Raw genomic sequence first — 12893 nt, forward strand, 5'->3', positions numbered from 1 at the left:
GTCTCTTATCAATGCATTCTTGAGATTGAGGAGGTGTGTGGTACAACATTGATATGTATTGATGATTTGGAGAGCATAAGGGGAAAATGGAGGCACTAACGGAGGCACTGTGTGAGGCCAGATGACATGGAGGTTATTCCCTGCTCTGACCGAGACCTGGCACTCCCTGGTGGGGTGTTACCGGCTGTCTGGCAACTCCTGCGTTCGTATAAACCAAGGGCCAGACTGTGGACTAGCGTTTAACACTGAAGTCAAAGACGCTTACAGAAGATTTGGCCACGAGTGTCGAACTCTGCGGAGGATGTTGCTGTTGACAAGTGAATGTCTGAGAATTTGGTGGGAGGCGTTCAGCATTGGTATGTGCTGGTGAAGTGAGGGATGTTTTTTCCACTGCTAGCTGAGCGCTAGACAACACAGGAAAAACTTCAAAAGAGACACAGCTTATCCATCTCTCTTTGGCTAATTGTTACTTGGATATGCACCAAAGAGAGGGATTGGGAAGCCAAGAAACCCAGAGAATCAAGAAGTGCTGGGATGGACTGGAGGCCTGGGGCTGATGTTACATTTCTAATAGTTGGAAGCATTTCCTGCTGCTGTGGTGATACAAACCACCTGCTGATATGTCTTAATGATGGGAAGATGGATGAGCCGAGGGGTTCCTGTGTGTCTTCGCTGTCCTGTAGTTTTAATTGCTTTTCAAAAGTGAGGGCTTTTTTTGTTATGTTTTAATTTTATAGTAAAATAGGTCTTCTGCACATTAATTTAGCATGCTTTTCAAACATCATCTTCATGACACCTGTGTGACCAAACACGGTGCGGAGGCGTAGTCCCAGTAAACTGTCAAAGACACATGGCTGAAAGCTCTCTAAAGGCAGCTTCCATGAAAAGGGGTTGAAATTTTCTGGGGTTGTTGTATGGCAGGATTTGTAGTAGTAACTGCTGGAAAGTCTGAGAAAGTTGTAGGCTGGATTCTTGCACTTTGGATTAAAAACTAAAATCTGATGGAGCTGATGAACTTTGTTACTCATAACATTACTCTTGCATTTTTCAAGGTTTTTCTATAACCAGACTAACAATATAATTTAGGTTTGGTTGTGTGGTTTTGGTTTTGTTTTATTGTTTTGGTTTTGGTTTGGTTTTTTTTTTAGGTGTTCCAAGTAATATGCTACTGAGGGTCTCTAGAAATTTCAATATTATGTATTGAATAAAGGCAATATTTGGATATACAGATGCCCCACAGTTACCTACCATCAGAATGGGGTGTCTGTCTTGTTTATGAAGTGCCTTGTATTCAGCACGACCCCTAAGTATGAGAACAGCGCTGGATAAAACAGGTTTTTCCTCTCTAAGAGGTAAGCTATTGAAAAATCTAGCTGGTTACAATACAAAACAAACACAAAAGGGTAGGTAATTGAGATAAATGGAACAGGTTAGCGAATAGGTCTCTAAGATAGATATTTGAAGTAGAAGGAAGGTAGGGTTTAAGGCATGTTAACATGGAGTATGTTTTAAGCAGGCCAAGAGAAGGCTTATGAAGGGGGTTGGAAGCAGGCATAATTAATGGTTTGGGTGGAGGGGAAGTAGCTGTATGGGTGTAATTTTGCGCAAGATCTGAGTTGAGGAAGGGTGGTGGTAGGGATAACGTGTTTGAGACCACAAGAAAGGAAAATGCTACTGCCAAAGTTGCTTTAGTCAATGTTAAGAGGAATATTAATGACCATATTAAGAGGTTGGAGTGCAGAAGAAAGTAGAATGGAGAAAATAAAAATCAGTATGTTTTCCATTTGAAGAAAGAAAGGAAAATAGATTTAAAAAAAAAATTGGCAGATCTTGAGGTGAGTATAGATATGGGAAATATGACCTACCATTTTAGCTCTGTTGTCTTTTATTTCTAGGCCCCACAGATACAAGCCCCAGTGACAAGCTTCTAAATAGCTCTCAAGCCCCATGATTTTACTGGTAGCCACTTATAGCTGCACAAGTTTTTAAAAGGATCATTTGAAAAGGAATTTGAGCTGATTACCTTACTCACCCTGCCACCACTGGCTTGGGCCCCATCGTGGGGGCCAGGGCTCAAAAGATTTTGAGAAATACCAGGGCACTGTCCTGTGAAACATGGTGTTTAAGCTGCAGGCAGGTCGGTGGCAGGGCTTCCAGCCGGACAAGGCTGCGCTTGTGTGGGGTGCTCCCGGGCTCCAGGGACTTGCTCCTGCCCTGCTGGCTGCGTCCCTCTTCCCAGAAGATGGAGCGCTGACCTATGAGATGGTGAAACATGATTTCCCAGGGCAGCGCTCAGGGTTTGATACGAGAGCTGTGAATGCCCTGCTGTGTGTGCAGGGGAAGAGTTACAGAAATGGTTGAGGGGAAACTATGGATGTTTAGTCTTCAGAAAAGTTTTTTTGGGGTTTTGTTTTTGTTTTTTAAGAAAACAAGTGTAAGAATGATGTTTTCACCCCTTCCCTTCATCTTTTTTGAATCTACCTTCATCTTCCCTTCATCTACCTTCCAAGAAAGAGGCAAGGACTTTGGAAGACTCTATAGAGCAAGGACACAAAAAGCCCTGAACACAGCTTCTGTTGCAGAAGAGCAAGAGGAAATGAGGAGAGTCTTCGCTGATGGCTGTGACTGTCAAAACTCTCAGGTACTCAAAACTCTCAGTGGGATTTCCAAGCAAAATAGCAGAAAGTGTCACGAGTGGACGGGCAGCAAGAAGTGAGAGCTGGAGAATGTAAGGAGGGGTGGGGATGCTCATGTACGATGGGGCTGAAATCCCCATGTGTGGAGAATGACGTCAAGCGCGTGATGCTTGGCTGTGCCCACAGCGCTGCGAGGGGGTGGCTGGCTGACACGGAGGTGAACCTGCGCCTGCCGTGGGCCGTGCCGTGCCGTGCTCTGCCTGTTCCATTCATTATGATTAAGCCTCTGGAGTGAGGGTGTGGGAAGCAGCGTAATTGTCACTGGTTCTGGTAAAGAATTACAATTTATGGCTTGTGAGGGGTCAGAGTTGGGAAGGGAAGTTGACTGGTAACAAAATTCCTTTATATATGTGCTAGCAAAAAAGAATATTACGAATTGCGTATGCTGGACAGTGTGCCTCACTTTGGCGTTTATTTCTTCGTGCGGGTTGCTGTATGTTGGCTCTGTGGAATGAAGAGACCAGCAGTGTTTGCTGTCCTGGTTGGGACTGTCCCGGGCTGCTTGCGCTGCCTTTGAAGTCGGAGAGCTTCCCCTGATACAGGCACGAACAGCCTGCTGCTAGACAGGAGATTTGGGGCACAAAACATGGATATGGAAACAAGCCTCTTCATCCTGTTTTGTCGTTAGCCTCAAGCACACAATGTGTTTGATGGGTCGATATGCTTTATAAACTATGTATGCGTTTGTTTTAGAAATACCAGTAGCGTTGTTAAAAGGCCGGTGCCAGAATTTTCATGTGTTGCCTTTTGTAGATACCAGTTGATCAGTTTGCTACCACTGAACGGGAACAGAACTAGTTTCTTTCTGGTAAATGCACTGAAGTGAAATGGTTGGAGGGTGGATTTTAACAGGTCAACTCGTTTCATTATATTGTGATTTAAACAATTTAACACGATACATAGGCCACATCACTTCTTCTGGCTTAAAAATAACTCTCCAGTTATTTTATTCATAAAGCCAGAGGAGAAGATGTCCGACCTTGAATCTGGCAAGTTGTTGCATCACGTTCCCAGCGCAGCTGGAATGACCGGCGGTGGGAGCCGATGCGAAGCGCTGCCGCGCTCTCGCGGAACGAAGCCCCGGGATTCAGGCTGGGTTCCCCCGCCCCGCTCCCGGGACAGCCCGGCCCGACACCGGGACCTGCTGCCACCCCCACACGGACCTCGTCGTGCCCCCAGCTCGATCCTGTCGGGGCCAGCTGCCCCCTTTCTGCTTCTCAGGCTGCGCCGGGCAACTAAGCGCTGCTCCGCGACCGCCTACCCCGCCCGCTGCCCCGCCGGCCGCGGCGGCAGGGAGCGGCGCTTGGCGCGGAGCGGGGGCGGTCGGGGGCGGGGGCAGCCCGGTGCCGCCGGGGAGCCCGTCCCCGGCGTGCTCGGCTCTCCCTGCCCACCCTCCTCCCGCCGGCCGGCAGCGCCGTTGCGCAGCTCCCGGGGACGGGACGGGACCGGACCTTCGGCCGTGCCGGGCAGCGGGGCCGGCCGGGTAGGGCTTGGGGCGGGCGGCGGCGAGGCGAGGCTGGACGGCCGCGGCAGGGGACGAGGCCGCCCGGAGCTGGCGGCGGGGGGCGGCGGGGGCCCGGGGCGGCGGGGCGCCGCCGGGGCCCGGCGCATGGCGGCGGGGGCGGCGGGGAGCATCACCACGCTGCCGGCCCTGCCCGACGACGGGGGCAGCGGCACCTTCCCCCCCGGGCACTTCAAGGATCCTAAGCGGCTTTACTGCAAGAACGGCGGCTTCTTCCTGCGCATCAACCCCGACGGCAGAGTGGACGGCGTCCGGGAGAAGAGCGACCCCCACAGTGAGTGTCCCGCCAGGCCGGGGCCGGGGCGGGCGGCCCCTCCGCCCGGAGCAGCAGGGCTCCCGAGAGGGGCCGACGCCTCGGCGGCCGGCCCGCCCTGCTGAAGCATCGGCAGTGAGCTTTGCTTAGAAAGTGTGTGGAAATATGCATGCACTCGTATATAAACAAACTTGTGTATGTATGGTCATATGTTTTATTCATACGCACGTACAGTCGTGTATTGCAGCTGGTGGCGCCAGACCGCGATGGGCTTCTCGCGGTCCGGGTACCACATCGGCACCGGTGGGATGTTCCGGTGCAAACGCTTGTTGGCGTCTTCTCCTTCAACGTGCTGCGGTACAGAGCTTGTCAAACGCGGAGAGATTTGCTTACGTGCTAGAAGGTGTCTGAATTTGTTTGCACGGCTCTTAACTGAGTGTAATGGCACTTGACTGCTTTATGCAGCAGTGGTAAATACGTTAGTTGTATACAAGTGGAAAGAAGGTTGTTTATTTTTTCCTGGTGCGGGTAGGTTCTCATGAATAGAAGTACTCTTAGCGTACAGCTGCTCTTAGGATGAGAGGTGTAAATTAGTTCAAGGAAGCAGGGTTTATAACAAAGTACTGTTAAAGCGCCTTTTTGGCTTAAAATGTTGCATTTTGTGATTTTTTTTTTTTATAAACTTGATTAAGGATGGATAAAATGCAGATAAAACTTGTGGATTCCAGCAGAAGCAGTTTGTCCCCTGATAGTTGATCTTTTGAGGGACGAAGAGGCTCCTGAGCTGGGAACACAGCCTGTGGGTTGAGTGGTTAACGTGGTCTGAGGGTCGGTGACCTGAGCTCACATCTGCTTCCTGTGGTGCCAGGTGCCTGCTCTCTGACAGACCATCTTGCAGGAAGTGTGTGGCAGGTTGCTTTTACAAACGCTTTCTTCTTTGTCCCAAGAGCAGAATGCCTTTTGCAGACGTGAAAGTATTCAGTATGGAGTTTTTGTGGATGTAGTGGCAAGTTTTTGAAATGCCTGTGAGGTATTTCCTTTAAAACTGGTACAAGGAGTTGCTGTATAGCTGTCTGTCCGATCGTCTCAATGTGATTCCTAGTTTGAGAAAACTTGTTATTGTAGAGTGTGTGCACCTGGACCAGGCAGCGGCCTGCCTGCAGGCACCTGGCATAAAGAGCAGGTGAAATGTCTTAGGATTCTTCACCTGTTTCGCACCTGTGCTCTGACAGATGCACAGATGGGACTAAAGTCAGAGGACAAAGAGGAAAGGAAGTGAGGGGACAGACAAAAAGATCTTACTATTACTTTCCATTTTGGACATTCACCATTTGCAAAAAAGCTTTTCCAATAATTTCAAAGAAATACTGTTACAGACTGTTCCCAAGTAACGGTATTGCCAAGCTGGGCTTCAGTCTGAGTCTATTTTATTTTGTGACTCTTTGGTAGACATATTGTGCATACAATGGACTGAAAATATACATGGAGGAGTATATTTTGGGAAAGTTAGTATCCTTTATTAGGCCAACTAGTATGTTAGGAAAAGCTATAGGAAGCTTTCAGACTTAGTCCTGTGCATTTGCATTTCTCTTTCTCAGATACTAGTTTGAAAGGAAGTGTAGTCAATGTTATGCAAGGAGTAACAAAATATATTTCTTACTAATACAGTGCAGTAAATTACTGCATGTGGACTTTTCAAATGTTGATGCCTAAAGGAAAGTGTTAAATTACCATATAGCTAAGTGGTTTGATACATATACACATACCGGTCAGTTACAGCGCCGGATTAAGTCTGTGCTGGAAAGCATGCAGTAGTATGTTCAGCTGGCTTTAGCTTTTTGTATTTGGGAAATGTGGGAATTATTACAGGAAATAAGTCTCATTAGTTGATCAAACATGCCATCTCACCCCTAGAAGCAGCTATGAAAATATGCTGGATTTTTGCTGTAAAGGGAGATGATGTTGAGTTGGGGACGTACAAGGCTGAAGCTGCATCTCTAGACATTGCCATGGCTATAGGTGCTTGCCTCATTCAGGACTCTGCTTTTTGTGGTGAAAAATGCCAGTAGTAGTGCCTGTTGTTCTGTACTCACCTGACTGGGCCAATCTGCCCTGAGTGGTGGTGACATTCATCGTTGTCATCGTCTTCATCATAGAGCTCCCCTATAATCATTCCTCCCCCCCTTTTTTTTTATTATTCTCCCAGGAAAAGTAGTACTAATTTTATGTTCTTGGGCCTGTGTGATGTGTGTTTTCTCTTACTGTTAAGCCTTACTAATGCTAGAAATTTTTTAACTGTTTCTCATGCTGCTTTCCTAGTAGTGAATTATGTTTGAAAATCTTTCTGGTGTTGGTGGTATTGCCTTGTTCTCTTTCAATTTTCTCTATTTTGCTCTATAGCTTTATTTTTGCTGTCATTTGTGGCTCTCCATTTTGTCTCTGTACTTTCTTCTCTGCCTCTTCAGTACTACCTGGTCACTGGTATTCTTTCCCCTTTCCTTTGGCACTTGTCTCCCTGAAGCCCCTTTTATTTTTCCTACCCTTTTTCTTCTTGAGTGAATGGTGGCAACAGGTAAAGGAAAACCTGAGTTACAAATGACTGACGCGGCCTCTGCCCTGTGCTGCAGAAAGTCAGCAGCTGCCTGAGGAGCTCCTCAGGTCCTCTGGCCATCTGCAGAAAATCCTTTTGTTTAAAAAGAGCGGTTTGCAAGCAGGATACAGCTGGAGGGCTGGTGGGATTCACTTCCAACAAGTGCATCTAGGCACAGGAGCGCCACTGTGTCCGAGCTGTTCCCTTGTCCTCTGCTGTCACGCTCTCCTCATTATCAGCTCTTTGTTTGGTGTTTTTTTTCTTTTTTCCCTTTTTTTTTTGGTGGTGGTGGTTGTTTTTTTCTTTTCCTGGAAAAACTCTAGTTCTGAGAAGTAGAGAAATCAGTGCTTGAAGCGTCAGTGAGGCATGCTGTTAGGGCATTACGTGGTTCACGTCTTTAGCATCTTTGTTGTAAGTACGTCATTCAATACAAATCTGCGCGATGCTGAACTCTGACCTGGTGAATGCTGCTCTGTGGAAGTCCCTGTGAAATCTTGTGGTATGCCTGGCAGGTCACGTTGGCGTGGCAGATGGCAATAAATCTTGGACAAAGTGTGACTACTTAAAAAACAAAACAAACCCACAAAAAAAACCCCCAAAGAAAATATACACCTCAGATAACTCATGTTGTTTTTCTTAGTTAAGTAAAAGGTTTTGTAAAATGGTTCTGAGAGAAGAAATATAATGGCTCCAGAGAATTTGGTTTAGAAATCTAATTAAAGGACAATTAGAGATTCTTGTGGTAGTTGCTATTCTTTTGTATGAATTAATTACACAAAATAGCATTTGATTAGCACATCCTCATTTTTACTTTTAAAGGAAGTTCTCATTTTAGAAGGCTCACAACTATCTCCTTATGTTTCAGACCAAAATCTAATACTGGAAACAAATTTCCATTATCCATGTCCTTTTTTGCCCCCCTTTTCCCCTCCTTCTGCCTCTAGTACTAGGGATGACTTGTTTGAAATATACCGTCTGTTTTCTGTCACGGCACCGAGAGTTCTGACTGTTTTATACTCACCCCATTCACCTTGGTTTATTCATAATTGTGTCATTGGTGAAATTGGGAATGGAAGTTGATGTCCTGTGTGCTGGAGGATTGGAATCGTGTGATTCATGCAGCTAAAAAACAGGACAGTACGTCTTCCATGGTCGATATTGCCACATCTGATATGTGTTGTACAGTGACCAGTGAAGTGCCCCTTTGAACACACCCTCGGGACTTCTGTTGAGGTTTTTTTTCGCTTGAAGAGGTACATTTCAGGCAAATAAGAAACAGAAGGCACTTAGAATTTTGTTGTTTAAAGCAAAACAAAAAACATGTCTATCTTTGTTGTTGTTGTTGATCAACAACTTTTGATTTATGCCCCGGAAAATGTACAAAGAACACAGTCTTTTTGGAAGGGCTTTTAGAAACCCTCCAGAGGTGTTTGCCTCTAAGAGGCTACAGTGCTGGTGAAGGGGAAAAGCGAGGGGAATGGAAAGAGAATGCTTATCCATACGTTTTAGAAAATGTCTAATAGCACAGCTGGTTTCCTTCAGTTTCCCTCACTGAGGAATGGTTGGCATGTATGTATTTCCATATTTACTCAAGCAGCTTTATTTCATGATGAGCATAAACCAAGGTGTCCAAGGAATCCTGAGCCATTCTTGTCCACTCGTTAATGAGGTGACAAGGCTGCAGCCTGTCACTTGGAAAGGATTCAGCAGCATGAGCTTTTATCAGCCCTGCAGATGTCTGAAATACGTTCTTCGTGCTCAGTACCTGGCTACTTTTCCACAAATACCTGAAAAAAATGTAAAATAGGGTAATACTGGTCCAGGAAAATGTCGTCTTAAGAAAGTTCCTTTCATAAGTAGTTGTTAATGTCATGATTTTTACTTGTATCGTACACAACATTTAAATGGTTATGCTGTGGATGTTTTGAAAAGACTGTATTGAAGTATATATGTAGACTTCTAGAGCATACCAGCTTAGTCAAGAAGATAGAAATCTGATCACTGTTCGTGCGAATGCAAGGAAATGAAGTGTGATCCTCAGAAAGAAAAATTTGAGCAAATGTCAAGAAGTGTTGTAGTATGAAGGTTCAATACCTGGTACTTAGGTTTTTATAGGTAAGTTATTTGGGACTCAGAAGATCTCCTCTCCCATTTTGGTGTTCCACAGATGTGGTTGGAGCTGTTGACAGGGCATCCTGTTCCAAATCTTACCGCTAGGTGAGAGTGGACTTTTTTTTTTTTTTAAACTGGCCCTAAATGTCCAAGTATATTGCTTCTACCCAAGTCCTTCTGAAAGTGCACTCTTTTTGCGTTACTTTTGATCCATTGCACAGACCTTAACTGGTTTGCCAAATAGTAATGCTTTGTGACATAGTCAACACAGAAATTCTCCTGGCTCTTGGATGTAGTTGGTTTTAGGGAATGAGGTAGCAGAGAGCTCCTGTGCAAAAATAGTTGAGAGTATGCTTCCTTTGTGTCTTTCGCTTATTTTGTCATAGAACTTGTCACAGAAATACTGTCATACTGTTTTCTGCAAGGTCCTGCAGGGTAAATTAATTGAATAAATAAATTACTTGTGTTGGCTGGGCACGCTGAGGCATGGTACTGTTCAGGGGAGGACGCTGTCTCATCTGTCCTTGTGTCTGCTAATCCTCTTACCCGGATTTTAGTGAGTCTTACCCACCCTGAAGGTGTGTGACTGAGGAGCGGGTACACTGAAGATGGAGCAAGGCAAATACGAGGTGTGTCTGGTGGGCAGTGAACTGTCCTGTCTCTCCCAGCTGTCTTCCACCCGGTTTGGAAAGGGCTATTGGAAGAGTGTGGAAGGTTCCCAGGGCACCGCCATCCACAGGTACACTAGAGGGCAGGATTTAGCCCTTAAATTTTCTAGGCTTTAGAAATCAGGAGTGCTTATAGGTACTCACACTCTCGTTTATAGGGAAAAAAGTAATCAACTCCTGCTTAGCTGTTGCACAGCCATAGCTGAATGAAGACGACGAATACAGATAACATATAGTAGTTTGACAGTATGTAATGAAATTATGGAGATAGTCACATAAATGCAGATTCTTGCAAAAGCTGTCTTTATGACCCCCTTACGTGGGTAGAATAAAACTTTTGGTATGGCTGCAGCAACCTATGTATTGCATTTAGTGAAGTCGGAATGAAGACTGTGGGACGTTTGTCATCTTGATAAAATGCAGCCAGATACTCCTCCTGAATTTCTCATTAAAAAAATTAGATCAGGTAGCTGCTAATGTTTTTTAATTTAGCTAATGAATGCTTGAAATTTGTGTACCTGTTTCTAAGAAAAATTTTACCCTGTGGTGGAGATCTATTTAAAAGCATTTTACAGAAGGTGAACTATGTTAGTAACGTTTTTTTAAGATAATGATTTCTTTTGACATACTAGATGAAAAGACTAAATTGCAGTTAGTTAAAACCTGTGGGTTTGGGTTTTTCTCTCTCCTTTTTTTTTTCCCCCCTTTTAAAGTGTGTTTGGTGTATATTACTAAAGATTTTAAAAAGTTGTTCAGATTAATCTGTAATAAAAGCAGGTTCAGGTTCTGTATTCTGTAACAAAAGCAAGAGAAGTGCCAAGTGCACCGACAGTTGAATGGGCAAGAGGAAATGTAGCACTGGTTTTGGTGCTAGAATTAACAGTCACAGGGTTCCAAAGATGCTCAAAGATAAACCCCAGAAAAATGCCCTCTTCTCGTGTTCAGTTTCCACAGAATACATACACCTATCGTATTTTCTAAAAGAAAGGGGACCTGTTCCACTGCAGGTTTTTTGGCAGAATTCTGTTTAATTGCCCTTTAATTAATCAATGTCTCAACTTGAATTTTAAATCATAATCTTTTCAGTGATGTTTTGTTTCTGTAAGCTTTTCTCAACTCCCTTGGATTACATCTATGGCAAGTAATTATAAAAGTAATTATTCAGTGGTTTCAATATACTTAAAGTTGTTAACACACTGAATTGAACTATGTTACAAGAGTTTCTTTGAAATTTTTTCTCTGAGCTTACTATTTTTGTACCTTTTTCTTCCTTTTTATTCCCTAGAAAAATATTTTTCTGATATGTCCTCATTTGTTCAAGCAGTTTGAACTAAATCCATGAATCCATCCATAACTTCTGATGTGAACAGGAATGAAATTTGTTTTTTGATTATTATGGTTTTTAGCACTTTTGGGAGTGTTGCCCTGGGGTCACTGGCCATCTGTTGTTTCAAAATACTTGAGAGGTGATCGATTGTACTAAACTAGTTAGTAACCCTAAAAACAATGGAGCTTTTTGACTGTCAGTGGCAGCATGTTTAGTGCAATTATCTAGTGAAAACAAAATGGACTATATCACCTTAACGCCATCTAGTTTTGAAATAGCACTTATCCTGAGAATGCTCAACTTACTGAAAAAAGTACATATTTGCAAGAAATCTCTGAATTGGATACCTATACCAGGTGGTATTTGAAATGGTTATGGCATGACTTTTGACGTCTAAAAGTTGGTAATGAAATTGTGTTTCAATTCTGATGGAGAATTAATGCCCTTTACTTTTACTAGTATCTGTTTGAGACTGTGCATTTAAAAATAAAGCAGCTCTCTCATAATTTGTCATTGTCACTAGTGTGTTTTGTGACAATATATGGGTAAACTTGAGTTCCCGTCTGCCTCTTCCACTGCCTGCTGACTTCTCAATAAAAATATTTAAAGGGTGACTCTCTGGAGTGCTGGTGGCATTTCAGGATTATTATCTTACGCAGTTTTTTGTTTGTTCAGGCTAGGGCCAGATTTTGACTGGAGCCTGATATGATTGTCCGAGAATATAAATGAGATGATGTCTACAAAGTTGGGTGGAGGTCGTCTTGCACAAACTGTCATGGTACACTTCTGGTTGACTGATCCTGTTTGAACTTATCACTCATGTTTGACTTTTAGAGCTTAAAAACCACATTGCTTGAGTGATTCAAAGGAGAAAGATATTAAGGGTGCTAGGAAAGGGCAAAGTAGGAACAAGACTTCATAGCCATTTGCAGTGAAATGTGGAATTATAGTCTAGCCTTGTGGAGCTTGTTAAGTTGCCTCTTACCTTGTGACGAGACTTGAGCAGATCTCATAAAACAGCAATCATTAGGATTCCAGGTGGAATGTGCAAGTCACAAAATCCTGATATTCGCAACTATGAAATACTGTGTGGTGGTGTGTTTTGTAAAAGCAAGGCTAGATATCAGCTATGAGACAGCTTGAAAATATTTACAGTCTGTTTCTTGGCTCTTGCCTTTCTACTCTCATGCTTACCCAGCCTGGTGCCCACAATGCCTGGTGTCCATCTGCAAACCTTTACCGTGCTGATGCGTTTTATTAGACATTCTGTTGTCATTCTGTGGTGGTCTAGCTCTGTGGTTATTTTTGCTGATAAGGATGTCCTTAACACACTCAAGTCTATAGGCATCATAGCATCTCAGTTGGCGCTTCATAGATCTCTTTTGGGGGAAATGTCTGTGGCACCTCTTGCGACTGGCACCAATTTTTGGGAGATTGTATCTTTTCTTGGTGTTTCTGGGTACTGGGGAACACTCAAGTGTTTATTTCTATCCGCATATTCCCTTTTTGCCTTCCCCTCCAACCCCCCAATGTTGTGTTTTAACATCGTCTGTTATGTTGTCAGCGGTGACTGGCCAAGGGATCCTTTGGTCAGACACTTCAGCTGATCTAACAAGTCTCTGCTGCTAAAAGGAGTGGTCTCTCTTCCTTCCCCCAGGTGCTGTAGTTGTCATCACCTCTAACACTGAGTTCAGCAAAGGGGCAGACTGGTTTGCTGAATTGGCA

General features: G+C 44.2%; 1 protein-coding gene across 1 annotated transcript in view; it reads left to right on the forward strand.

Moving 5' to 3' along the window:
- The first annotated feature begins 4248 nt into the window (after positions 1 to 4248).
- FGF2 (fibroblast growth factor 2) overlaps positions 4249 to 12893 on the forward strand; it is a 34076-nt gene continuing 25431 nt past the window's right edge. Inside the window, exon 1 of the mRNA XM_075751105.1 lies at positions 4249 to 4492. Within this exon, the coding sequence (XP_075607220.1) occupies positions 4306 to 4492 (187 nt within the window). The 5' untranslated portion in view covers positions 4249 to 4305. The remainder of the gene's footprint in view (positions 4493 to 12893) is intronic.

Source organism: Balearica regulorum, chromosome 4 (genome assembly GCF_011004875.1).
Source record: "Balearica regulorum gibbericeps isolate bBalReg1 chromosome 4, bBalReg1.pri, whole genome shotgun sequence".
Classification (NCBI taxonomy): domain Eukaryota; kingdom Metazoa; phylum Chordata; class Aves; order Gruiformes; family Gruidae; genus Balearica; species Balearica regulorum.